Below are 27,793 nucleotides of genomic sequence, written 5' to 3' on the forward strand. Positions count from 1 at the left end.
ATGCCCTGGTTGGGATTCGAACCTCCAACCTCCTGGTCCAAAGACAGTAATGTTATAACTGACAACTAATGAAAACCCCAAATTCAGCCATATCCAAATATGTTCATGTGTATCTAGCTCTGTCCTCTCATATATCTAGCCAGTATCTCTCAACCTCACGCACTAGCTCAGGCTCCTTCCCCACCAGAGAGGTGACATTACATGTCCCGATAGCCGGGGATCAGTCCGCCAGGGCCTCCGACCTTTGGCTGCCGCCTGACACACATTGCACCTGACCCCTATGACGCCTCCTGCGGGTGGTGGGCCTACAGGAGGGCAGTCCTATGTCTCCTCTTCAGGCCGGGCACTATAGGCTAAAGCCTGGCCACCAGATGCTCTCCCTCGGGCTCCTTTGCCAGGCCTGGCTGCAGGGTGGGGCCCCGGTAACCCTATCCTGGGCAGACTTGTCAAGACTTGTAAGACAGGATGTTTAACATAGCTGCTGCTTCTTTTTTTTTTATTTTTGGCGACAGTGGCATTTATCCACAGTTAAGAGACAGGATGTGGGAAAGACACGCGGGCAAACCGGTGACAACCTGTGCTGCCAGCACCGCACCGCGGCATATGTATGTGGGCGCCCAAAAGTTAAACGTAGCTTTACTGCAGAATTATACAGGAAATCATAAACTGCAGCTACACCTGCTGGACAGGTGCCAGAAATAAACTAATGAGGAACCTGAGAACATACAGAGCAAAGAGACACAAAGTGGGGCGCAACCACTGATGACGAAGCAACAAAGAACCAGGGAGCACGCAGACGATTTATACACAAAGGGTAACGAGGACAGGTGGAAACAGCTGGGAAGGGAGCAACACAGGAATCAAAACTGAACACAATGCACAAGGAACAGGAGACTACGAAAATAAAATGGGAGAAGACACACACAGTCTTGACACGGGGAGGTAAACACACTGAGGAAAACCCACAACAAGATCCAGAGTGTGATTAAAGTGGCAGGTGGGCTCATTTACATTTTGAGAGAAGACAAGTGAGTCTAGTAATAGAGTAAATGCAGTGTTGAGGCTGTCTTTTTCAGCATCTACATGGGTGTTATAATCGCCTACTAATTATTTTATCTGAACTGAGCACTAAATCAGATAAAGTCTGAGAAGTCAGACAGAAACTGTTGGCTAAGTTTATTCTTGGCCAGCAGTTTCAGGGTTCCCTCTGTGTCACCTGCTCTGGCTCCTGGAAGACAATCAACAGTGGTTGCTGGAGTCTCCAGCTTCACGTTCCTCCAAACAGAGGCTCCAATAATCAGAGCGTTTTTGAGTGGGGAAAAAGGACTCGAAATGTGCAGAGGTTGGTGTCTCAGCAGCACAGAACCATACACAGTCCCAAAAGCCTGGCACCTCCTCCTCATGCTGGTCACCAGCTTGGTCACACTGCACATGAATCTTTGAGAAATAAACTTTTTTTTAAAAAACCAATTGGATGAAAAGCTTCAAGGCTTCACGTGGCTTCATCCTGCCATCACTAGTGGGCTTTGGATAAAGTGCGTGAAGATTGCACAATGAAATAAGTTCTTATCCTAAGTTTGTAACTAAATGAGCAACACAGATTAAACTGGGTGTGACATCTAAAGAACTGACTAAGGTGTTCAGAGGCAAAAGAGTGTAGATGGCTTGGAAGTAAATCATTCCACTCCAAAGAAAATTATCTGCAAGCCTCCACATTTCAAATGAACTTTCCATTAATCTTTGCCAGCAGCCAAAAAGCATCAAATTCAAGTTTGAGTTAGTAAATCAAACCTTTGAGGTACCTAACTCAATATTTTGAAATATCGAATCCGAAATTTAGAGATAATGTAACAAAATGTAATAACTTGAAATTTCAACTCAGCTCTGTCTGGTTACAAATATATTCAGTGGCAGAAACAAACTTCCAAACATATTCAGTGACAAGCAAAAGGGGTTAGAGATTGAACATAATGCAAGGCCATCAGTTAACCTGCAAGTAGACTTCTCAACAGGATACTGACCACGAGCAGCCAATCCACGAATGGGTATCTCAAAAAAGGAGGGTTACAGTAGTGTGGTCTAGTCAAAATTGAGGGAAAAACCCTCTAAAATATTGAAACTGAAGGAATTCTGCATAGAAGAAGAATCAAAAAGTTCAGGTGGAAGAAGAGAGCCGCTTTGATGCTTTATCCATCTATTCATTTCTAATTTTGAACAAATAATTTAAAAAAGCGAATTTTCTTTATTTGTGGTTGCGTTCAAGTATGCCACCTTTATCTGTAAGGTATGCTTGCTTGTCCATATGTCAATAAAACATCACGTGATGTACTTACCTCTCTACATCAGTATATGTGAATATAGATTATATATAAAAATACATTAAACAAAATATCAGCTGACATCAGTATTTGCCACTTGTGCAACAGTGTCTGATTTGACCTTTGCTGTTTCCCAGCCCTCCTCCTCCTCCTTCTCCTGCTGGATGATTTCACAATAAACTTTAGACTCCGCAGCTTTTTTCCTCCTCTGAACCAGGCGGTCGACCAGGACGACGAACGCCGCGGACGCGATCAGGCAGACGCCCGACAGGTAGAAGGCGGCGCTGTAGTTGTTTGTGTGATCCACCAGCCAGCCTGCACAAGAAGCCCAGGACAAAAAGAAACATCACACCGTGAACCAGTGCTGATGAATAAATGAACAGGGGTATCTGCTCACGGAGTGAGACATTTTAGTTGTTTCCATCTAACGTGAATTAGTGGATTAGAAATATATCGGCACATGTGCCCCTTAATGCTGGGAGAAAATATCCTTCCTCCTTTGTCACTGTCACAGTGATGTGGCTGTTTTTGGAACTAAAAGGCTGCTCAGTTTGTCATCCACGTGTTATTTGGGTTGTTTCTCCCATGAGATCAGACGTGTCCGCAGCAGCAGGTCTGTCTCACATCATGATGTCAGCAGTGACCAGGTTTACTTCAGCAGCTCTGGCAGAGTTAGAGCCTTTTTTACATCAGGAAAATCTGCACCTTGAAGCTTTCCTTTCCAAAATTGTGTGTGTCGGGCTTCATATCTACATATCTGTAAAAAAGTATTAAGATTTGATCTTAAAAGTCAAAGCAGATATTTGATGATCTAAATCACACTACAATATATTCTAAATAAGACTGTATCAGCAGGATATATTTAGGCATTTAGGGTAGCGTATTCACAGGCCTTCACCCACTGATTCTTTCAAGAGACAGGTTTTTGGAAAAAATTGTAATTTCATGCAAATTATATGGGAAATGGTGTTTATAGCTAACTGGTTTTAGCAAACTGCAGTAAAATGTCTTTTAATCAGTACACAGCTGAATGTACACAAATGGAGGTATTTTAGTATTACAGATTATGGAATTTATTTAGGTAAAGTGGTTGGAGCAGCTCAGTAATTTACATTTTTAGGGTATGTGCTATTGCTATGTCCTTATATAAAGTATTATTTAGGTATAAAAGAGAAACGACAGCTTGCCATATTCATTGGTTCTAAATTGTTTTGCTATATTTGTAGTCCCAAAACAAACAGCAAAGAATGTGACTGCTTTACCTGCAGCAGGTGGACCGGCGAAGCCTCCGATGCTCCTCAAAAGCATAAAGAGCCCCAGCCCACTGTCAAATCCCTGCAGGGTTACAATGTCCACAATGGCTGTGACGTGAATCGCCACCACGCAGCCAAACAGGAAGCCGAAGAGGGAGGCAAACACCAGAACGGCCCAGTAGTTTTGGCTGACGGGCAGCAGCAAGAGCACCACACCGAGGAGAGTTGCCACTATGGTGAGCAGCTGCAGGTTCCTCACCAGCCTCATGTTGGCTATCCATCCACAAATCAGCCTCCCTGCCAGGTCGGCTAAAGCCAGAACAGAAAGAAGCATAGCAGGCCAGTAGTTATCCATCCCCATACTGCTGGCAAAGGGAACCAGAAAGAGAGGAGGGATGAAAAACCCTGCAGCCGAAAAGATGGCAAACAGGATGTAGAGAAAAAATTCAGGTTTTTTCATGAGGGAGCACTGGAAGAAGGTCCTCTTCTTTGGTGGGAGTGCAGCAACATCTCCCTCTACATTGTCTTTGGTTTCCTGTGCAGGACTCGGGGTTCTCTCCAGGGGTCTCATGAGTGCACCACATACACACAAGTTCAACTGAAGGCCTCCGATGATGAGCAAAGCACCCTGCCAGGTGTATGTCTCAATGAGCCACTTGAAGAAGGGACTGAATATGACGACAAAGACACATTCACCTGAGCTGGCGATGGCGAAGGCAATGGGACGCCATCGTACAAAGTAGTGACTCACCAGGCTGTTGGCAGAGATCCAGGCGAAGGAAAGACCTGTTCCTAGGAAAAGAAGAGAGCCACCCATTATTTTTATAAGCCTCAGGTCTGTCAGTATTAGTATTACTCATAGATCACAGATTCTTTTAAAGTCTTGCATCAGTGCATCGCTGCGTCAGTCATTTTTGTCAAATAAAGCAGGTATAACCAGCACGAAGCAAGGCTTTTTGAAGTCTTTTGCTCCCTATTTCATGCTGTTTTATCTGTTTTAAATTAAAGCTTTAAGAGTCAGTTACATTGTTACCAGTAGTGGTTTTGGTAGGTAAACAAATTCTTTTCAATTGCAGGATCATCAGTTTGAGTTTATTCCTAAACTAGGCTTTGAAGTGGAAAGGTACTACTATCCCCAAATATTGCATAAAAATCACAAAATATTTCACTTGTAGTAGCAGTGACACTTTTCTTTTATATCATATAAATCAGCTTCTAAGGTTACTTTTAAAATCAAACCCTCTAAAATATTCAATGTCATGACCAAATGGTCAGCAAAAGTGTCTGATTTGACCTTTGTAGGATGTAGAGGATGACCTGGGTGTGCTACCTTGCAGGATGCCCATGGTGAGGTAGAGCCAGGGTAAACTGAGGTCCAGTGAAGCCAGCAGCATTCCTAAGGTAGCCAGCAAGCCTCCGAGCATGATGACTACTCTCTGAGAGAACTGTAAGCTCAGTGCACTGGCTGCTGGAGCTGCAGAGAGCATAAAAATGGCTCTATAAGAACACCTTGGGTTTAAAAACAGCAGAGAACTGCAGTCTTATTTACCTCCGAGGTGAAGCATAGCAATTGTTGTGGAGGTCACCCAAGAGGTCGTGCTGGCCTGGACTGCAAAGTGACTCTGGATGTCCAAGAAGAAGTGGCCGAAGTTTTTGAGAACGGCAGCAGTAAGGCCCATGGTGAAGAAGGCGGACACGACCACCACCCAGCCATACCTGCTGTCGCGGGGTTCAACTCTTCTGGGCTTCATCTTTATTAACTGCTCTGTATGCTGTTCTCCTGCTAATGAAAAACCTCCAGTGAAGGCAGGGCTCATGAACTGTAAGGGCGGTTAAACAGGGGCGTGTCAAGAGTGGGTGTATGGGGTGGCACAGAACTCCCAGAAATGTGATTAGCCCACCCTGCTGCACTCACACTATAACAAATACTTTTACCTTAGCTGCTTTAAGTATATTTTGATTCAAAGATTTTTGTAGGCTACTATAATTTAAGCAGGATTATTACATTTTACTTAAGTAAATAAGTTTCTTACAACATTGGACACGAAGACTCTGTAGGAGGACCTAAACTTTAAGATGCTTAGGGTGCGAGCAGCTGAGGGGGATTTCTAGGAAAATCCTAGAAATATTGCGTCAACTACTTGACTGATCACTGACATCATGAGTTGTGCAGCTGGTTCATCCTCTTGTGGAATTGCAGCTAATCAGTCATAGAGGGATGTTTACTTAGCCTAATATTTCTCAAACTGGCAGCATTTTGCGATGTTGAAACTGGAGCTTAGTTCATATTGTTATAGCACAGCTGGCCAAATAGTGCTAAATGAACTGGGGATTTAATTCTAGCATGTTAAACCTTTTTTATTGTTAGACTGGATCGCCTGTGTTTGAAGAGGGAAACCTGAGACTGAGAATATTGCGCATATTAATTTAATCAAAAATGCATAGTTTTCTTGTAAAAGCTGTGGTTATAATATTCCTAATTACTCTATAATTGTTTATAATTATTCTATTAACCTTACAAATGTTCTATTAGGCTTCAGAGAAAAGGAGAACAACTGGTGACCCTCTGTTTTCTTTTCCCCACAAATCACATCTGAGCTTATATCTCTTCAGAGCTTCTGCCTATTCTTCAGTTTAAACACATCATAATAATTGTGGTGGAGGAGGTGTGGCTGTTTTAGTTCAGATGCCACTGACAATCTTTTTGTTGTTGGCATTTGCATATCTTGCATTTCATGTTGTATTTTTAGCTTTATTGAGTTTATATGGCTGCTCCATCGGCCAGGGCCTTACAGCATATCCAGGATATTTTTCGGTTATCCATATTCACTTACCCAAACACTGGCGTTACACTAGACCAGAATTGTTATATTAATTTCTAACGTTTTTTTTTCGTTGTTGTTTGCTTTTGTTTACCAATAAAACTGACAACTTTTAAAATAATGTTCGAGCTGCATTATTTGCCGCACTGTCTCGGAAGGTGTAAAAATTCTGAACACCATCATAGCTAAAAAAATTTAAAGAGAAAAAAAATTTGTCAAGTTAAGCTGTCAAGCTTATTGTCCTCCTCCTGGGGTCTGTACTGTGAATTTTGGATTTTAGCTTATCCTGGGAACTTTGGGGTTAACCCTGGGATTGTTGTACTACCACTTCATACCTGCGTGTTATTTTGGGGATTTAGGAAATTTATGAAATCTTGTTCTACTTTATTCTCATGTGCTGTGGAGTCTCTTTGACACTGCTGGAAACACAGTCAATAAAATGTCGTTTCCTTTTATTAGCCTGCAGGACAATAACCTTAAATATTCAAATGTATCCAGTTTAAAGTTTCAAAGCTCTAACGCGCAGCAATCACCTTAGAAATAAACAGCAGCGCTGAGGGAGCAGTCAGCGATAAAACGTGTTTCACCGCTCCGTGCGCTAAATTACTACATTAATGATTCTCCGCAGCTTTCATCTGTAGTCCTTCCATATATACCTGCTTTCGCGCTGCGGTGAATCTGCGCTGCCAAATCCAGCCGCCCGTTAACGTGAAGTGCGCTCTTCTTTGGACGTTTAAGGTGACAGAGGTCAGACGGAGGCTGCGGTTAGTTTTATACATTTCATCGCATTTATCAAACAAGCACGCCAGCTCACAACCTTTAAACACCGGTTTAAACAGCTACGACCGCCCACCATCATTACCCAAATCTGAAGCCACAGCTCAAGCCGCACATCCGGATTTCAAAATAAAATGGCAACTTTTGTGTACTTGGCATCATCTTATGTTTTTGAATTAAACAAAAAGCAATTAGCAAAGTAAGGAGCAAATGATTTACTGTGGAAAATTACAAGCAAGGTCCAAGGTGTGACCTTTTCCACAAACCAGATTTATTATAGTTTGCAGTTTGAATCAGAAACTAATGGAAGTCCATTTATACAAAGGAGGGGGGGCGGGAGGAAAAAGATGAAAAGTAAAAGGATTTTTGCATTCATGGCAAAACCTCTCTTGTTGCCCCCCCCCCCCCCCCCCCCCCCCAAAATAAAAAAAAAAAGTCAGATCTAGTTAGTATAAAGTACTGTATGAGTACTGGGAAAGGTTAAATGTTTCCCCATAATCTAGAGCACTATGTGGAGAATAATCTGTAAGGTCAGAGGAAATCAGACTTTGGAAACATCTTCACTAATCATCTTGACAAATCCCCCCCCCCCCCATTAACTTACCAGGATCAAGTAAAGACACTAATCCCAGAAAGCTGAAACATTTCCAAGGGAATCAAATATTCTAGGGCTGCCTTACCTAAATTACTGAGCATGCATCGAGACATAAAGACACTGCTGTTAATGTTTATGAATCTTCAGTCATTTATTTGTTTTTGCTGTTTTTGGGTGGTTTTGGTTTCTCGCTGCCTAATAACCAGCCCTTTCAACAGCACAATACTTTATGCAGGGGAAATGAGCTTAAAGGGACTGAACACAAGAATCTGCGTAACATATAAACAGTTGAATTATGCTGTTTAATTTTCACACAACCTCTCACACTGAAAACAAAACGACAGATTTTTAAATCATTTTTTGCACATACTTCTTTTACAATGGACGTGGCAGTTGAAATATAGTATTTACGTTAATTTTACAAAATTATAAAATTTTACTGGACATATATACACAAATATACTGTAGGTATATACAAACATACATAGAAAACAGCTTTTGTCCATTTCTCTGGTTGGACAAGGACAAAAGATGGCAAGAGCTAGCCCTGCTAGCTGTTTGTATAGACACAACAGGCATTCAATTCAACCCACTCACTCAACTCACTCTGACACACACACACACACACACACGCGCACGTGCGCGCACAAGGAACTTGTTCGCCACAGGCGTCTTTAGCTTTAGGCCTGGCAACAGTCTAATCACAGTCTAACACCTCAAAGCCTTTCTGTTAAAAATTTTGACCAAACAGATTTGCTCTTTTTCAGCAACATCACCTTCAACTTTCCGACCATCCGAGCCCCCCTGTTTCCATTGCGCTGTGGGCCACCGCAACAGAAAAATGGAGGGGAGATGCCTCATTTAAAGGCAGCCTTGGCAGTAGTTTATAAGCAGGTTCTCATTCTGAACCAAGAGTCTTCCACTCACAAGCCGCTCCGCCACATGCTGGCACCCATCAGGATAAGGGTTTCACGTTGGCCTTCGTCCCTTTGCCACAAACAGGGCAACGATATTAAGAGCATCTCGGTTGAAGAGCAACAGGGCACTTTGGGTGATTTTAAAACTCCTTACTGTCCCTGAACAGGTCGATACGCAGGGCCAGTTCCTTGAACGGAGGACGCAAACCAGGGTCTGTGTCCCAGCACTCCTCCATGATTTCATGTATCTGAGAAAGAGTGCAACACAAACAATTATCAGCAAAAATACTGCATGTGACTTGACTCCTTATCAGGAAACAGAGTGACTATAGTCCTCAGTAGAGCATCTTGAACATCCACCACCCCAAACATCTCCTCACCACCATCACTGAAAACCCTGAAGCATTTGGCTGCTGTTTAACAGCTAAAGAACCAGAGAGTTTCCTCTGGAGTCAGGAGAAACCTACGTAGACCCACGCCAGCGAACAGGTGTGAGTGAATACTGGACTTATCTCACCAGACACTTTATTAGGTACACCTCTGGAACTGCTCATTAACAAATATATCTGATCAGCCAACCACATGGCAGCAGCTCAAAACACTTTGGCATGTAGACAATTACAAGTTCAAACTGAGCATCAGAATGTCTGAATATGGCATGATTATTGGTGCCAGATGGACTGCTCTTAGTATTTCAGAAGCTGCTGAACTACTAAGACAGCATGGACCCATTAAATGGCCTCCACAGCTACCAGATTTCAATCCAATAGAGCACCTTTGGGATGTGGCGAGATAATAAATTCACGTCACGGATGAGCGTCTGACAAATATGTAGAAACCATGTGACTCCATCATGCTAATATCTGAGGAATGTTTCCAGCACCTGGTTGAATTCATGCCAGGAAGAATTAAGACAGTTCTAAAGGAAAAAGGGGGCTCAAACGGTACTAGCAACATGTACCTAATAAAGTGGCCAGTGAGTGTATGTTCACCATGTTGAGAGAAACATCGACTTTTATTTAAAGCTAAAGGTTCTCCACAACTGCTGGATGTGAAAATAAGCAATTACTTGGTAATAAAAATGACCGATCAGTTTATTGGTGCTGTGCTCTCAACTTGTCAGGGTTGTTACAAAGTTGCCAACAAGTAATCATACCTCTGTAGGACACCCCAGGGGTTGAGGCAGCCGGCTGCCTGATTTGAGGAGCTCAATGAGGTGATAAACAATCAGCTGTCCCTGCTTGTCATTCCCCATCATGGACATAAAAACCTGAGTGGGGGGAACAGAGGAAAAGGAAAGTAAATAAGTCAAATGCTGACAGTGAAGTTAAGCAAAGCCAAGAACACGACCATTTAATTAGAGAGAGCAAGAATATCTTCACAGACAAAACAAATTCAAATGTAATCAAAGAAGGGTGAGTAATGAAGACCAACATGTTTATCAGCTGAAGGAGAGAAACGTTATTGGCAACATAAAAAGTGGCAGTGTGACTGCAACCAGTGTAGGCTATGTTGAGCTTAAAGTTTTCTGTGTCAGGAAAGCAGCTCTTTTTACCTGGCTACATCACTCAGGTAACCTGGTTGGGAGCAGGTTATATTCAGTGCCACATTTCCAGCGATTCATTTATTTACAGCATGTTTTAACTGGGGGAATATACTTTATTTGTGCAAGTTGTTAAGTCATACTTTTCTAAAACCACTGAATGAGGCACAGCATTGTCCTGGGAACGTGCATATATTAATGTGGTGATGGAGAAAATGTATAAATGTTGCTTGTGCTTCATTCGAATCTTCTGCCAAGTCTTTTTTTTACACTAGAACACACCAAGAACACCTATCCCAATAATCAAATCACTTTAATCTGTGACAAACAAACACTTTCCATGTCTCCTTTATTGAAGAACCCCCCCCCCCCCCCCCCCCCCAAAAAAAACCCAAACATTTACTCAACTTGATCTGAACAGTTAATTAAAATAATCATGCTGTCACCACCCAATCATCATACTGCAGTACACGTTCAGCTGGTTATGGTTTGTTTATTCTTTTTACACAGGAAAAAATCATTGCATGATGCTGACAGGTCTATGAAAACATATTTGTTCACTTTGAGATGTTGCTCAATGTCTCTTCAAGCAGGGAGTAACTTTTTTTTTTTTGCTGCAGGGATTTCCTGGCTCAGAATGATCAGAAACATGATCAGTCTATGTACAGTAAAGGAAATGAGTGAATTTAATTTATTTCACAGAAATCTGTCATTTCCAAAGTAACAGATTACACACACACACACGCACACACAAAAATATGCACAAATGAGGCCAAGGTCATAAATTGGATATCACAAAAACCCAATTTAGACAACACTGTCCTCACCATCAGTCAGTATTATAAATAGGCTACCAATTAATTCAACAACTGATGAATTCAAACTAACACCACTTGTCCCAGGCTCTTTGCTGTGCAGGTGGGGGTCAAAAGACCACTTGACACAAACAATCCGTGTGGGCACCAAAAGATGGAACACTTTGGTTGAAATGCATTCTCACAACCACTTGCTATCATCTGATGGCAATTTTTTTTATTTATCTGCATTTGGAAATGGTGATCAGTGCGTGGAAGAGAAAGGCATGGCCTTGGATATCTGCTGGCTTTAATGTCAGCCATGAAATATTCAGGCCCAGAGGCTAAGTCACCAGATGGGTTCATAGACTTAACACAGGACGGTAGAACAGATCAAACACTGCTGATAACACCAGAAAGACTGGGCTGCAGCCTGACTCTAGAAGTTAAAGCTCACATCCCAACTGTGCTTAATTCAGTCTTGGTGTCTAGTCCTGCTTGATTTTTGAGTGTTTTTTTTTCTTTCACTCTTTTTACTGTTTATACCCGACTCTACATTTAATCATTAGTTATTATTAATCTCTGGCTCTCTTCCACAGCATGTCTTTTGTCTTGTCTCTCAGCCCCAATCAGTTGTGGCAGATGACTGCCCCTCCCTGAGCCTGGTTCTGCTGGAGGTTTCTTCCTGTTAAAAAGGAGTTTTTCCTTCCCACTGTCACCAAGTGCTGCTCATAGCGGGTCGTTTTGACTGTTTGGTTTCCTCTGTAATTATTTTAGGGCCTCTACCTTACAATATAAAGCACTTTGAGGCGACTGTCTGTTGTGATTTGGCGCTATAGAAATAAAATTGAATTTAAATGATTTCTACACACATAAAAAAAACAGATAGTGAAAGGCAGCGCATGTACTTACTGCAGGAGGACTGCAGTTCTTGTCACTGTGGGTGAAGAGCTCATAAAGCACAACTCCAAAGCTCCAGACGTCTGACGCCACAGAGAACTTGCTCTCAGTCAAAGACTCGGGGGCATACCTGTGAAGCAGCACGTCACGTGACTCTCTCTGAGGTGAACACTACAAGGCAACACTAAAATAATAATATAATAATAATAATAATAGGAAAACTGGATCGCAGGCTGAATTCTAAAAGCAATCTCATTGCAACGATTACTGGGGAGAATTTGTGTGTGCAAACGATGAACTCAGAAGGTGATTGGAGAGAACACTGCAGAGTAAACAAAGCACTGCTATGCAAGACTATAAAAAAAATTAATAAACATATTCTGACCAGAATATGGGGCTCTCTCCCGGATCTTTGACCATGTAGTAGTCTTTGTCCTGAGGCAGAACCTTAGTGAGGCCAAAGTCACCAATCTTCACTCTGAGCTCGCTCTCCACTAGGATATTTCGTGTTGCCAGGTCTCTATGGATATACCTCTTACTTGATAGGTACTCCATGCCCTATGCAAACACGTAACAAAAACAAAGAAAATTATTTTCATCACTGGTTTAAGTGGTCAGAACATCCAGGAAACAGGCGGCCAGGTCGCAGCACCTTGCAGATCTGAGAAGTGTAATGCACAAGCTTCTGGTGGTCAATCCTCTCTTTGTTTTTCATGAGGTAATCCCGTAGACTTCCAAAGGGAAGATATTCCATGATGAGACGCAGATTTCGTCGACCTGAAGGGAGGAAAATAAAAACACTAAATGCCAATCTGAAAATCTAATTGTAGGCAGATAAAATAAATCCACGCTTTGTGATGTCCATCGACACAGAATAAACATTTCAAATAAAGATGTAGAAGTCTGACATTAATGAGATGATTAGGGGTGGGACAAAATATCAGTATTGCAATGCCATTTCACTTCCTCTTGTATTGCAGTTATTGATACATTGATGCTAAATATATTTATTTTTTATGAAAATGTGGCTGCTGTGGACAGATTCCACGAACTTAAATGAGGGTAAAGTAAACCAAAGTTCACCACTGTGCAGTTAAGCAGAAAACTCCAGTGAAAATGGACATTATTATTGTACTGTGAGTTACTCTGAGACTTTCAGCCCTAGGGATAACATATATATTTAAAACTAAATTAATACTGCATAAACTCCTGGCCATTTTTGTGACAGGCCAGGCTGAATTCATATTACATATCAAATATACTTAATTTACAGTCAGAAGTGGTGAATTTTTCATTAACTAGAGAAAACGTAAGACTGGTGACTTTGCTGCTGCAAGACAAAAACAAAGCTACAGAAATGCTCATCTGACGTACCTGCACTATAACAGACGCCCTTGTACTTGACAATGTTCTCATGCTGAAGAGACTTTAGGATTTCAATCTCCCGCTCAAAGTCTCGTATGTGCTCTGCGGTGCTGTGCTGAAGCTTCTTCACAGCCACGACCTCTCCGGTGTTGTCCTGAAGTGGGTCATATCGACACATCTCCACACTTCCAAAGTTTCCCTGGAAGAGAAGGCCAAACTCGGTGAGCTGCTGTTTATTCATTTTTTTTTTTTTAACCATTTTCTGTGTTCATTTTAAATACACATTTCATTAAAAAAATGCCATCATACCTTGCCCAACTGCTGTAAGAATATGAGGTGTCTCTCTTCAAACTGAGCTGGCTCCTGATTCTCAAACCCGCCAAATGTCCAGGCAGAGCCCACCGTCCTATTAGGCAGGATGTCACTGTCCACGATCAACTCATAGTCTGCCAAGAAAGGAGAAAATTCTTGTGCTGGGTGGAACTGACACTGGACTTCCCCAGGCATGAACAGTAATTGAGGAATAGAGGACGCCTGCTTGCTTGCCACAGAGTAGGTTTACAGGTTGAATTTGCCATGTGAAGGGCTGAAACAGTACTGTGGGCCACAACAAGTATTGCAACTAACTGCAACAAGGGATATTACACGAGAGACAGAGATGACACTCAAAATGAAACCAAGAGAAGTTTATGGGAGAATTCTCCAACAACGGTTGTCCCTGCCACTGAAGAGCCAATTAGCAGCCAAATCAGGCTGTGATGTCTCAGAAAACTAGTCGCCATCTACAAAGCCTGATAAAAAAACCTCAAAATTAGGGGAACATACCGAACATACTAAACCTGCTCGTGAACACGCCCTATTTATTGTTAGAGTGAGTGTGTCATAAAGACATTTGGAAATTCCTATGTGAATCCAAAGGCAGTATAAAAGATGTACGTAGCTACAATAATGTCACCTGTTGGATACAACCTGTTTTGAAGCCTTGAGATAAGATTCTAAAGTTGCCATCTTGGTTGCCAAAAACAAACAAAAAAACAATAAAAAACCATTTTTAAACCTAGAATGACTGAGATTCACTAAAAAAATGCTCAATCTTTCATTCAATATGAGCCAAAATGAGTGACTGAGCCCATAAACTCAGCTGATAAGTGTTTAGAGGTCAAGATTACACTGTTTTCCTATAGACTTCTATGGGACTGGAAGGTCACCCTGGTGGCCTTCAGATAAAATGCAGGTTTAAGGCACTTCTGCACAGGCTTCACTATTCTGACCTGGAAGGTATGCCCATGCTTTATACCGTCTGTGTGCATTCCTGTCGTGCTTTTACATTATTAGGGACTTCAGTTGAGATTGTGAGGTATATACCAACCTGGTGTGAAGAGGCTGTGGAGGTCACGAATAACTGCACGGAATGTAGGCCTGAATGTGGGCTCATAGTCCATGCAGCTGGTAATCAGATTAGCTAGTTCTGTCCACTTTGGTGCAGGAAGCTGGTGGTGATCCTCATAAAACAGGGATTTCTGGAACATCAAGGATTAAATCAGGTGTGCAGATGCAAAAAGATCAAACTGCCAAACAAAGAGCAGTAGTCTCCATTATACACAAGTTACTTGGGCTGGCGATCAGAGCAGCCCACATATATTTGGTGGCTCGTTCCCATCTGAAAGAACTCCAAGTACAATCAGGCAATTTCCTCAGGACGACCATCACCGGCGGTAGTGAAACCAGTGGCATAGCTGGAGTTCCAACACCGAATGAGAGACTGCAAGAAGCAGCTCAATATATTGCTCATTTATTGCCATTAAGGACTTGGCATACTAGTTTCTCTGCTATACATATCTCCATCCTCACACACACACTCCCCTCCAAAAGTATTGGAACAGTGAGGCCAATCCCTTTATTTATATCCCTTTATTATTTTCCTGTAGACTAAAAACATTTCTGTGTGTGTGTTTATGCCCCTCACCACCCCAATACTTATCCTACTGAACACCACCATCTGAAAGCTTCTGTAGAAGACAGTGGAGAGGCCTCAAGGCAAGTGCTCAAATAATTTTTTTAGCTGTTTTCAGCAGTGACAATGTAGAAAAAATATGCATACCTGCAGATGCATGTAATCTTATGCATCAGCATTTGAATAGATACTAAGTCATTACTATCCCTACTGTAGTATCAGAATCACTCTTACCACAATACTGGTAACTGGAAACGATGCATATATTTTAGGCCATGCCAATCAACTTTACCTTAGAGTTGTCCAGTGTTGCCAAAGGTTTATCCCCACCACTGCAGATTTCCCACAACGTAGTGCCAAAACTCCACTTGTCTGCAGCCAGGCTCAGTTTGGCAGGGTCCTCGATACATTCAGGGGGAACCCAGGGGATCCTCTCAATCAGAACTGATCACAGACAAAAACATTTTACCTTCCACTTTTAGTAAGTTCTTCATTTACCAAATTTCCCGGCAAACTTTATGTTGCTTCAGTTTTATTTTATGCACCAACTGAATGCACCTCTACACTTCACAATACACCAATCTGCAGGTATCAGTTTATATAATGATTAATTTCTGCAGAACAGAAAAGCACATAACTCATTTTAACTCTATTTTTGTAACTAAAAAGTAATCCAGCTCACTGCAATCACAAGTATATTAAGAAGCTATCTACTGCCCTCTGCTGATATAAGAAGGTCCTTCTTCTTTGGGTGAGCACAGCAGACATGAACTCACTTTCTCTGGGCAGGACAGTGATGCTGATACCAGGATCACTTAGTTTGATGAAAGGAGGGTTCCCTGCCCTCCGGTCCTCTTCTCTGATCAGGAGAACATTTTTAGCACACACATTCCCATGAACAAGATGCTTTTCTTCCTGCAGGAACAGAAAAGAAGAGACATCCCAATCTCTTAGAGACAAAAACTTCATATATTATTACACTATAAACTACTGAGTGCCATTTTGAGCTGCTGCAATGAAATTTTAGCAAAATGAACTAGCCTGCATCATTTTTCACTTTGATTATCAGTGTGTCTTTGAATTCAGCCCTTTGTAGGCTGATAATTTCCATTCCCACCAAACAATTCCTAACACATTACCCAGTCCTCATCAGTATAGATACCCAGCATAATTTTTTCTCCATTGAGATTTTATGTGTTTTTCAAAGTTTTCCTTTAATTTTTTAGGGCAGTGTACTTTCATACCAGGAAGTTCATGGCCCAGGCCAGCTGCTTCGCCACTTCAAGCTTCCACAGAAGGTTAATCGAGTTCTTGTTTTTCTTCAAGTAGATATCCAATGAGCCAAACTTCACGTACTCCTGGACCATGATGTCTGAGGAAAAAAAACATTTGAAATAGTGTTTGTTTAATTTAAAAAAACAAAAACAAAAAAAAATCACTTCATGATTTAGAGATTACAGTTTGTGCACTACATCCATTTAATGTTACCCCACATAATGTTATTACACAAACCAAAGAGAGGGTCTCTTATGGTATCATGAAAAACTGATGGGTACTGGTTCAGTTTATATACATATACACACACAGACTGTATATAAAGGTTGGCTATAGCCAATGTGATGTCACCCAGTAGTTAGTGAGGTCTCGTCTTACAGCCTCAAGGTGAGTTTTTGGGCAGTCACCATCTTGGTGTTTTGAAACCTGACACAAATGAAGGCATCATGATTAAAAACTGAGGGACACTGCATGCTCACACGACAGTGACCTGTTCATTACCAGGTAAGCCTGCGTTCGAGCATGCCCTGGCTTTAACCATCCTTTCAGAACTGAATGGAGACCATCATGTTGTTTTCAAAAAGTGCTTATTGACGTCATAGCTTAAGGAAGCTGAGAGCAGCTTTCCCATAGGCTCTCATACCGTTCCCACACCCACTTTCATTTCAGACCTCCACAGTGGATTTCTGCCTGTAAAATACACACGTGGACTCGAGGGTTTAGATGGCCAAAAAAAGAAGAAGAAGAAGAAGAAGAAAAAAAACCTGTTGAAATATAGCATCTCTCAAGAGTATAAATATATTTCACCAGGTGAGACAGTCTATTTTATAGATAGCACAGATAATGCAATAATTTGAAAAACAAAATAAAAAATTAGCATTAAAGAAAACAAAAAAGATGAAGAGTTGATGCCAGCAGTCCACTGTGTCGAAACATATCTGTGATGTGAAGAGAGTAGTAGAGGTGAAAGAGCGTCTAGGACAATGTGTCACAATCCTATGAACAGCCAATTTCAACTTTAGGCTAACAGAGTCTGGTCAAGACTGTGGAAGAGCATGGTGGACAGCTGGCACATTAGGCTTAATGACATGACATATAAGGGTGGAGTGCCCTCTCTGGCTCAGGGACGAGTTCCTGCCCCAGGTGGAGGAGTTCAAGTATCTCGGGGTCTTGCTCACGAGTTACGGGAGAAGGGAGCGGGAGATCGACAGACTGGGGCAGATCGGGGCTGTGTCTGCAGTGATGCGGATGCTGCACTGGTCTGTCGTGGTGAAGAGGGAGCTTAGCGTAAAAGCAAAGCTATCGATTTACCGGTCGATCTACATTCCTACCCTCACCTATGGTCACAAGCTTTGGGTAGTGACCGAAAGAATAAGATTACAAGTGGCAGAAATGAGCTTCCTCCGAACGGTGGCTGGTCTCTCCCAGAGATAGGGTGAGGAGTGCGGCCATTTGGGAGGGGCTCAGAGTAGAGCCGCTGCTCCTCCATGTTGAGAGGAGCCAGATGAGGTGATTTGGGCATCTGACTAGGATACCTCCGGGGTGCCTCTTGAGTGAGGTGTTCTGGGCATGTCCCACCGGGAGGAGGCCCCGGGGTAGACCCAGGACATGCTGGAGAGATTATCTCTCTTGGCTGGCCTGGAAACGCCTTAGGGTCCCTCCGGATGAGCTGGTGGAGGTGGTTGGGGTGAGGGAAGCCTGGGCTTCTTTGCTTAGGCTGCTGCCCCCGCGACCCGGCCCCAGATAAGCAGAAGAGAATGGATGGATGGATGGATGGATGGATGCCATGTTGTGTGTGAAGAGCAATTTCTCAGCTCTCAGAAACCATTTGAAATTTTCTGATAGGACAAATTGTTGCGTAATTAAGGTAATGCAAAGTGCGTTGGCGGTGATACGCTCTGTGTTAAAGGGTTAAATAAACAGGTACTATATAAAACATATATCACATTCAAAGTATGACAACTCGAGATTGCTTGTATCAAAGAAGACTTACTCTCTTCTCCACAGACACAAACACCATAGTTTAGGATGAGGTGGATATGTGACAACTGGCTCATCATGCTGGCAGCTTCAAAGAAAGACTGCAGGACGAGAAAAAAAAGAACATATTTATTTGCTTGTGTCAGAAGAAAGAAAAAAAAAAACTATACCCCTGAGGTGCACGTTAAGATTGAATACATGAGAAATATTACACCAGCGGTTTAGTCTTACATAACACTGCGATCCTATTAGATAAGCTCAAGTACTACACCAAGAATACTACCATTGTAGGGCTGTGCGATTAATAAACTTCAAACTAAATTTAGAGTTTTCAATGATTATGAAAACAAGATAATTGGGATAAAACAAATTTTTGTGAATTCCTTTTTGCAATGGAGCTCTTGTTTTTTTTTTTTGGTCTTTCCTTTACAATGATGCACTTTTGCCCATCTCTAAAACCCCCAAGTGACTCTAGGGAAGGAAAAAAAGAAAAAAAAAAAGCTACCCTCTCCAGCCAACAGACATAAAAATAGAGCCAACTGACGCTTTTATAAGGCAGGAAAAGCCTATAAAAAGAAGTCACATGGCTCCAGCTTGAAATTTCCACTGCTCAAGAATTCATTAAAACATACCAGTTAAGGGACTCATGAGTGATGGTGCAAAGTTCCACTGTTTCGGCTAATGATCCAAAGCAGACCTCAAAATTCACCATGAACTACTAGTTGAAGCCTTTGTTATGACCCCTTATAGCCCCCTGACTTAAAGATAATTGAAAATTGGTGCTTAAAGCTGGGCAGCCAACCTAATTTCCAAAATCAATGAGCGTATCCATGCAAGCAAAGAAAACAGAGCCACCGACCTCAGAGAAATTCCTGTGGGCCTGGTCCAGGACTTTCATGACTACTTCTGTTTGGTGCACTCCATAGTCTCTGAGCTCCTTTCGCACCCCTTTAAAGATCTTTGTAAATGTTCCTTGACCGAGACTCTCCATCTATCAGGAAGCACAAAAATTCAATTGTAGAGTGTCAAACACATTTAACTTGATGGTGGAAATATGGAGGCTATCCTACAAAAGGTATGGCAATTCTATACTGTAACATAATGGAGCATTGGATGAACTTACAAATTCCAGATCTTCATTCCTGATCTTGTGAAACACCATTTGACTGATGTTATGTCGATTTAGCGATGGAGACAGTGGCACTTCGGAGCCTTTGTTGCTCCTGCACACGAGGAGGCAGGACTTCTCTGTCAGTGGAAAGAAAAGAAAGCAATCTTAGTTTAAAAAAACTATTTACTAAGTATCTTGCAATAAAACTTAATCCAACTGGGAAAGGAGCATGGGAATTGATGACACGAGTCACAGACTTGAGAGAAAATCTGCTCTGTATTACTTCATCGGTTTCTGAGAAAAAGACTTGTGGTCGAATTATGAAAGCAGGCAGAGACTGGGGCACCTTTGAGTCATCCCGGCTGTTAGTTTGTGTTTCATGCATTTTCCTTTACTGCTGCTCTTACTTAGTATTAGTGATTGGCCAATGTATAAGACATGTTTCATAAGTCAAATGTAGCACTTTCATGACCTTTACAGAATAAAGAACACACTAAAGCTGAGTTGCAGCTTTTCAAAATGAATAGCAAATTTGACATCCATTTTTCTGCTTTTAATACTCTAAAAAAAACAAACAAAACAAAAATGCCTAGAGAGCGCCAACCCCCTGGCAACCTCCGGTGGCTAAGGAAAAATGTCTATTCCCCAAGTAGTTGGTGAGTGGTGGTGTAACTGGTCCCAAAGCGGGTGCTACACCAAAAGCCTCCTTGTTATTGGTCGGTAGCAGATTCCCACAGTCACTTGTAGCCTGCATGGAAGACGCTGACTTGTCTGCAAAACGCTCACCATTAACTCTCCAAATGGTAGTAAAACTAGAAAGAGTGCAGCCAGAAATGGAAGTTTGCCTTCATAGTAAAAGCTGTGCCTTAATACTGCAACCAACACATTTCAAATATCACAACTTTTACTCTGAAGCCAATTTGAGTCACACTTCCCACACAATGTTTTCCTCCTCGTGAGCAGTCATTGCCAGACGACCACTGAAAGGTCTCGATGCGTATCTGAGGTGTAACAGACCAAACAAGAGTTCAAGTAAGCCTGAAACAAGATTTTCCTTTTGCCTAATTTGCTTACGTGTAAGTGTTTAATATGAGTAAAACACTGCAGACACAGTTTCCTTTGAATCCTTGACTGTTTTAACTAGGGCTGCAACTATCGATTATTTTAAATGATCGAGTATTATTAACATCGATAAAGTCGGACAAGAAATGCTTTTGTCTTATTAACAATTCATCTGCATATTTTAATTTCCGTAGCTTAACTGCAGATTTTTCGTTGTGTGAAACAAACAGCGGTGGACGGAGCAGCTACAAAGTTCTCTTTTCTTCACTTGCTGATCAGCTGGTTGATGAAGGGCTCCTCCAGCTGTTTCCCAGTAAAGGTTTTAATAGTGGTTACAGGAAAAAGCGCTGCTGCTTTGGACGCTAGAAAAACGTTTCCTTTTGTTCCACCTGAGCTCACCATCTCCATAACGGCTCCGCCTCTTCGCACATGTGCAGACAGGCTGCACGTAAAACAACTGCTTCTGTTGTTTTATCAGTGTTTCTGTTGAAAAACTGGCAGCTATATGAGCTTAACACTGTAATACTTTGTATCCACACTCGTCCTCCTAAATATGATTCTATTGCAGGTCTATTTTTAGTCGCTAATCAGGGATTAAAGCATAAAAAATATTTTGATGGAGCCCCTTGGTACCAAATGTGGTTTTCATTACCAAATGATTGCTAGTGCTAATGGCAGCGCCCACTAAAACTGTGGTGATATACCTACTGGAACGGATCGCTATCAGCTAAAATTCTCAGCACAGTGAGCAGAGCACAACACACACACACACACACACACACACACACACACACACACACACACACACACACACACACACACACACACACACACACACACACACAGGTGTAGAGAGCAGTGGAGGCGTGGAAAAACGTGTCAGCGATGATCCACTCTGTGTTAAAAGGTCTTTTTTTTCCGCAAATGACAGAACTCTGTCGCAGCGACAGAGAACTTTAATGCTGCTGTGGATGAAACACTCTGCTTACATGGAGACACCTGAGCTGCAGAGTTTAAACGAAGCATCAAAGCAACATTTTTTTTTTTTTTAAATAATCGAATTATTTGAGTTACTTGAGGAATCGTTGCAGCCCTATTCAGAACGCCTATTCAGAAAATAAGAATGCATTGTGACAAAATTTAAATCTACATTCATGACAATCTGTTAGATTTCTACTAGGGCTGGGCGACACGGACCAAAAAGAATATCCTGATATTTATTTAGCTTTATGGCGATATACGATATATATCTCGATATTCTTTTCTTCCCAAAAGGTCTAAACAAAAAGGCACTTCTGAGTCAAAGCTACACGTCCCAAATGTCACACAGACACTTTTATTAACATTCAGCTGTAGATGTACATGAGAAATTGCTCAAAAATAAACTATTGGCATATTTAAACAATAATGCTCCTCAAATAAATTAATGCTGCTTTCCTCCATAACAAAAGACTCACAGCTGTGCTATAAAATGTAAACAGAAAAGCTACAGAGCAAAAATATCAAAAGACTGACTTATTCTTTTAAAAGCCAGTCTGCAGTGAAGTAGACTTCATCAAAGTGCTTTTTCCTGTGTGTACTCCTGTACATCTAGTACTCTGTGGAAATAACAAAACATGTAAACAGACTGAATGAACAAATTTCCATCCTTCAGTCAGCAGGGTTCCAGCCATCTCAGTAAATCCATACATATATGCGCTGACGTATCACAGCAACGAGCCCACCCGCTCAATGTATCACAGGCTGCATCACAGGCACATGAAAAAGACCCACTTCCACTATTAAGGTCACATGACTTATGGTACAAACAAACCAACTGAGGAGTTGCGGTATGGCGGCGCCCTCTTGCCTGCAGCCAGGTACTCTTGGGGGTCTGGGCGATGCCAAAGCGTACGAATGGACGCAAAAGCCACTAAACGCCACCTCCGACAAAAATGAGATGATATTTACGGAATCCTTTCCATGCATACTATCCGCCAATTAATCATGTCGTGTCATAACCCATTAAATACCTGTCTGACTAGTCTGAGTTATCAGAAGCCTCCAAACACCACTTCACATTGCCTGTAAAAGCCTCCGTGTCCCTAGAACTAATCAGAATGCAACATTGGACCATGTGACTTCAAGTATTTTCAGCACTGCACTGAGGAGCCAGGTTTTGTTGGTGGTGATCAGATTGTAAATACAGCTGAAAGTTAATCTAGCCTTGTTTTTTTTAGAAAAAAAAAAAATGTTCGGCAATTAAACTTGTCTAACTAAAGGAAGTAAAATTAAAAATTGTAACGAGATTTCCGTCTGTGAACCTGCAGAAGGATCATTACTGGCTGCCGAGCCTACTCCCCGGGCTTGCGCGGGGCTCCCGTCTCCTGTGAGGGAAAGGCAATAAAAAAAATAAAATAATAAAAAATAGCTGCAAAATCGCACCTTCAATTCAAAATGGCTGACTTCCTGTTGGGAGGAGGGCATCACTCTAAGAGGATTTTGCATCTTCACGCGTTAAATTAGGTGTACCAAATTTCATGCATGCACGTAAAACAGAGTGTAGGGGCTCGACGTTTTAGTAGGGGCTCTATAGTGGTGCTATAGAGCCATTTTGGAAGGCCTATGTCTGAAACAATTCGAATACATTAATTTTCACCATACTTGACACGTGTGCAAAATTTCACGAGTTTTTTTTAAGCATGTTAAGGCCCCCAAAAGTTGATTCATTTGACCAAAAAAAGAAATGGAGCAGATACAATAGGGAATTAACATTCTTAGTGCTGGGCCCTAATAAAAGGCTGCAACAGACACAGAAACAATTACGATTTGATAAACTATAAATAACATGTTACCAAACTATCAAGGGTAGTTCAGAACTGAACTGAATTTAATGGCTTGAACAAGCAGCGTTACTGATGTCCACAGGCACCAGCCTAACCATCCCTGCTTGTAGAATCCCAACAACTTCATTTGTTAGAAAGAAGTAGTGTGCTAACTTATAAATAAAGGAGGAGAAATGGAGTCAAGATCCTGTCAGGATACAGGACATTTTCCATTTATCACCACCATCTGTACCTCCATTAGTAGCACATCCATAGCCTCTGCTAATATCTAGATAAATTGGACAAATCCAGATTCTGTTAGTTTTACCTTTGGATTTAGGAGGGCAGCACCTGCTGAACTGGAAAATGATGCTGTCTGAGCGCACCATTTCCTTCTGGTAGCAGCTGAGCAGTTCTTGGAGGCTGCTGAAGTTTCTTTTGGTTCCACTGAGGTTGAACTCTCCACTTGCAGACCTGGTTATCTGGCAATGCTTGTGTTCTACAGCATCATACACCTAGCATACATAAAGACGACAACAGGTCCAGACATCACACTCAATTCATCAATACAACAACATGAGAATCCTTTAGCCATAAAAGATCTGATCAATGATGCTTCATGACTACAAGCTGATATGTTGCTATGCTACCAGTGAAATACTAACCAGGGATACAACAAGTATTAAAGGTCATACACATAAAAATTTTAATGAATACAATGCCACAAAGTATTAGTGTGTATTTACACATAAATAATATAATAATAAATAAATAAATAATAAATAATTCCTGAAGTGTACAGAACAAAATGGTGTTTGAATTTATGGTTAAAATGTGACTTGCAGTCTCAAGCACTTTGAGTGATCAGTCTAGAAAATATATATATATATATATATATATATATAAATGCAAGGACATTTTTGGTGCCATGTCATCTGCTGGTGGTTGATCCACTGTGTTTTATCAAGTTTAAAGTCAACAGAGCGGTCTACCAGGAGATGTTAGAGAACTCCATGCTTCCATCGGCAGACAAGCTTTAGGGAGATGCAGATTTCCTTTTTCAAAACTACTTTTCCGTCCAAAACAACTGAAAATTTTACAGATGATTCATTTCATACAGAGGTTTACTGTTCAGAATGAACGCTGATGTTAATGCGAGAAAAAAATAGGAGCCAACGTAGCTGCTCCTGTTGTCCTTCACTCGTTAGCTAACATAACTGAAATGGTGGTGCTTAGCAAACATCATCCATGAGAGCTTGTTTCCGACAGGTAAACTAACAGAAACATTATGGCAGGCCGTTTTAACATAAAATCCGTTTCACCACACTTACATTCCAGATATCTGAAACTGATTTATAAATTAAGATATCTCTAATTATATTTTGACTAGTCAAAATACCTATTTGAGATATCTCTAATTACATTCTGACTAGTCGAAATGATGTCAGATTTACCATTGAGATGAATGGAGGCTTCAATTCAAGATATCTTCAACGAATTACTGACTATCTGAAACACCTATTTCAGATATCTACAATTGAATTATGACTAGTCAGAAATTCGAGATATCTAATTTGTTATTCTGACAAGTCATAATTATAATTAAAGATATCTTAAATAACACCATAATTCAAGATACCTTAAATGTATTTTTAGATAAATAGTTTTGACTAGTGCAAATTAAATTCTAGATATCTTGAAAGCAAATAACTACACAAAACTAAATTAGAGATCTTGAAATGTAATTTTGCCTAGTCAAAATGCCTTTTAAGATATCTCAAAATGAATTACAGATATCTTGAATTAGACGGCTTTTCTATTTAAGATATCTTAAATTAACATTCTGACTTGTCAGCATGACGTTTGACATATCTTGAATTATGGAGCATTTTGGCAGAATGTTTATAAGGCAGTTTGTTAAAACAGCCTGCCATAAAATCAGAGATTCTGTGCAGATTTCTTAAGCAGTCTTTAAGTACACGATTTTCGCATTTTCCGCATATCCCATACTGAGGAGCTCTTTCTATATTGTTGCATTTTATTACAATTTTGTCCACAACGGCCAGCGCCATTGCAGCCACCTGAAATTCTACACAGGCAATTGTTTGGACAGCTCACTACAGCACGAGGGGGTTTACCCGCAATCGCTTAATTCAGCTATCTAAAAAGTAATTTTGACTAGTCTTAATTACGTTTGAGATATCTTAAATTGTAATTAGGGATGTGACCCATCAAATGACGAATCCGGTGATGTCATTTGAGATACCTTGAAAGGAATTTTGACTCGTCAAAATGTAATTGAAGATATCTTGAATTATTATTCTTACTAGTCAGAATGTAATTGTAGATATCTTAAATTACCATTCTGGATAGTCAAAATGTAGTTTTAGATATCTGAAATGTAATTACAGATAGTCAATCAAACGGATTTTATGTTAAAACGGCCTGCCATAGAAACATTACTGTAACCAACATTAACAGGTATCTACAACGCACTAACGTACCCATCCAGAGCTGACGTCACAGCGCCAGGGTGCCAGCGTTTTAAATGCTCAGCGTTGCAGTGATGCTGCCGTGGAAGGAAAGCTCTGCTTTGCACAGTCTGCATTCAGCTTTATTTTTGTTTTCTGTCATATGCTCCCACACCTTTGACAGTCTGTCTCCATTTTCACCACCCTCCTCTCTGTTCCACCATCCTTATGCTGTTTTGTTACTTTCTTCTTCATTAGTATTGTTTTTATTGCCAGACAATGGAGGCAATACTGCCCTCATATCTTCCTGTAGTGTATTGCAGTTACAAAAAATAATCACACGATAAGCGGAACAAAATAGATGGATGGGTTTAAAAGTACGACGCTTTGACGCTGAAATTCCATGTCAAATTTTTGTAGTTGACGTCATCGATTACGTCGCAGCCCTACTTCAGTTTTACCTCCAAGTTATTGTTTACTAAATAAAATGACATACCACAACTGAGTGATGCCTACCTCAACAGGGAAAGTCAAAAAATATTTGTTGAAATCTTTAGGGCTACATCTCAAAATGTACAGTCCCCGTTTGTTTCCACACTTCTGAAGCCGGCTGACTGCAAACTCCATTCTACAAGAAAGAAAAGGCACAGAAAAACACAATATTACCAGTTAGAATAGAAAAGATAGCCTTTATTTTCACTGTATTTAGGATACAACAAGATTTGGATGTATAAACACAGACTACATAATCCACATTACTAAACATTTGATGATTACACAATAGTATAAATGCTTAAAATGCCCCTACTATTTATTTATGAGTGTAAAACACCTGAGTGTTTCCTGTAATCACATCACCACTTCTTCAATTTTAACTAACCTAAAACACAATTTCAATAAAAGCATAATGCAAGCTAAAATTGCTGAAATAATCATATCTAGACTTCCAGGTTTTATCTACATTTCTCTCTTATAGACACAAAGGTATTACTGTGTGTTCTTCAACTGACATTTCAGCATTAGTCATAAACCTGCAACATCAGAAAATTAGAGAAAACTCATGACAGAATATCAATATTCATGAAATTATCAGTCTATATCTGTTAAACACACACACACACACACACACACACACACACACACACACACACACACACACACACACTCTCTCTCTCTCTCTCTCTCTCTCTCTCTCTCTTGCCTCAGTCTCACTGTCTGTCTCTCTCACCAACAGCATGATGTAAATATAGACTGGGAAACAGCTTTAGTGGTCTGTACAAGTGTTACATGGTCAGCATTGCATATACCCTGCATATGCCTTAGTTTACAAGATGAGCAACGCATGCTAGTCTGGTGAAAGCGGTAATGTTTAAACATTTTACATGTAAAGAATTAACTGGAAACACACTTTCAGAACTGAAAGTAAAGCAACTGTTCAGGTAGCAACAACGTAAATTATCGTCAGCCTTTTAAAATAATGGCCTAAGTCATTTTTTTTTAACAAAAATTGTATTTTTGCCTAAATCATCGCTTTTTGCAATACTTGGTTCAATTTTTGTGTTTTCCGAAAAACCTGTAAAAATGACTTAGGTCATTATTTTAGGATGGTGACATTATACATAGGTTTGCCTTTTCTGCAAGGCTATTTGTTCTGTTAGTTTTAGAACCAAATTAAAATTGACAACAGTAGCCAATACACCAATACCAATGCTCATAAAATGACATTAACTGTTTTTACTCTCTGGATCACTCATGTTTAGAAAATGCAGCACTGTGGAAAAGTCTTGGAACCACCCCTCATTTCTGTACATTTTGCTTCCAAGGACTCAGACCTCCTTGTAGTTTTTACAGT

The 27,793-nt window shown here is 40.9% G+C and overlaps 2 protein-coding genes across 3 annotated transcripts in view; both read right to left on the bottom strand.

Annotated features, from left to right (window-relative positions):
- Positions 1 to 1,966: 1,966 nt before the first annotated feature.
- On the bottom strand, positions 1,967 to 7,185 carry LOC115786279 (monocarboxylate transporter 13). 2 transcript variants are annotated; one of them, XM_030738363.1, is made up of 5 exons: positions 7,050 to 7,185; positions 5,121 to 5,351; positions 4,902 to 5,045; positions 3,581 to 4,363; positions 1,967 to 2,633 (listed from the first exon to the last, which is right to left on the bottom strand). In XM_030738363.1, exons 2-5 carry the CDS (start codon positions 5,320 to 5,322, stop codon positions 2,392 to 2,394), a joined length of 1,371 nt encoding a protein of 456 aa, XP_030594223.1. In that variant the 5' UTR covers positions 5,323 to 5,351; positions 7,050 to 7,185; the 3' UTR covers positions 1,967 to 2,391. The 2 variants fall into 2 exon arrangements, with proteins under 2 accessions (XP_030594223.1, XP_030594222.1); XM_030738362.1 differs by having other exon boundaries at positions 5,121 to 5,354.
- A 706-nt stretch (positions 7,186 to 7,891) lies between these two features.
- The window catches only part of jak2b (Janus kinase 2b), a 38,824-nt gene continuing 18,922 nt past the window's right edge, over positions 7,892 to 27,793 (bottom strand). Inside the window, exons 9-24 of the mRNA XM_030737303.1 lie at positions 26,458 to 26,569; positions 23,799 to 23,985; positions 19,617 to 19,741; positions 19,353 to 19,484; positions 18,507 to 18,594; positions 16,483 to 16,610; positions 16,015 to 16,153; positions 15,531 to 15,682; positions 14,654 to 14,804; positions 13,594 to 13,730; positions 13,294 to 13,483; positions 12,572 to 12,696; positions 12,305 to 12,477; positions 11,932 to 12,049; positions 9,839 to 9,952; positions 7,892 to 8,930 (exon numbers count right to left, since the gene is read on the bottom strand). Coding sequence (XP_030593163.1) covers positions 8,823 to 8,930; positions 9,839 to 9,952; positions 11,932 to 12,049; positions 12,305 to 12,477; positions 12,572 to 12,696; positions 13,294 to 13,483; positions 13,594 to 13,730; positions 14,654 to 14,804; positions 15,531 to 15,682; positions 16,015 to 16,153; positions 16,483 to 16,610; positions 18,507 to 18,594; positions 19,353 to 19,484; positions 19,617 to 19,741; positions 23,799 to 23,985; positions 26,458 to 26,569 — 2,179 coding nt within the window. The 3' untranslated portion in view covers positions 7,892 to 8,822. The remainder of the gene's footprint in view (positions 8,931 to 9,838; positions 9,953 to 11,931; positions 12,050 to 12,304; positions 12,478 to 12,571; positions 12,697 to 13,293; positions 13,484 to 13,593; positions 13,731 to 14,653; positions 14,805 to 15,530; positions 15,683 to 16,014; positions 16,154 to 16,482; positions 16,611 to 18,506; positions 18,595 to 19,352; positions 19,485 to 19,616; positions 19,742 to 23,798; positions 23,986 to 26,457; positions 26,570 to 27,793) is intronic.

Source organism: Archocentrus centrarchus, chromosome 9 (genome assembly GCF_007364275.1).
Source record: "Archocentrus centrarchus isolate MPI-CPG fArcCen1 chromosome 9, fArcCen1, whole genome shotgun sequence".
In the NCBI taxonomy this organism is placed as follows: Eukaryota; Metazoa; Chordata; class Actinopteri; order Cichliformes; family Cichlidae; genus Archocentrus; species Archocentrus centrarchus.

What these genes read in the sequence shown, in the direction of transcription:
- LOC115786279 (XM_030738363.1), bottom strand. Translation starts at nt 5,322, where the DNA reads ATGAAGCCCAGAAGAGTTGAACCCCGCGACAGCAGGTATGGCTGGGTG. An exon ending in TGCTATGCTTCACCTCGGAG is followed by an intron (nt 5,046 to 5,120) that starts GTAAATAAGACT and finishes TGCTCTCTGCAG; the next exon opens with CTCCAGCAGCCAGTGCACTG. An exon ending in CGCCGGTCCACCTGCTGCAG is followed by an intron (nt 2,634 to 3,580) that starts GTAAAGCAGTCA and finishes CTTCTTGTGCAG; the next exon opens with GCTGGCTGGTGGATCACACA.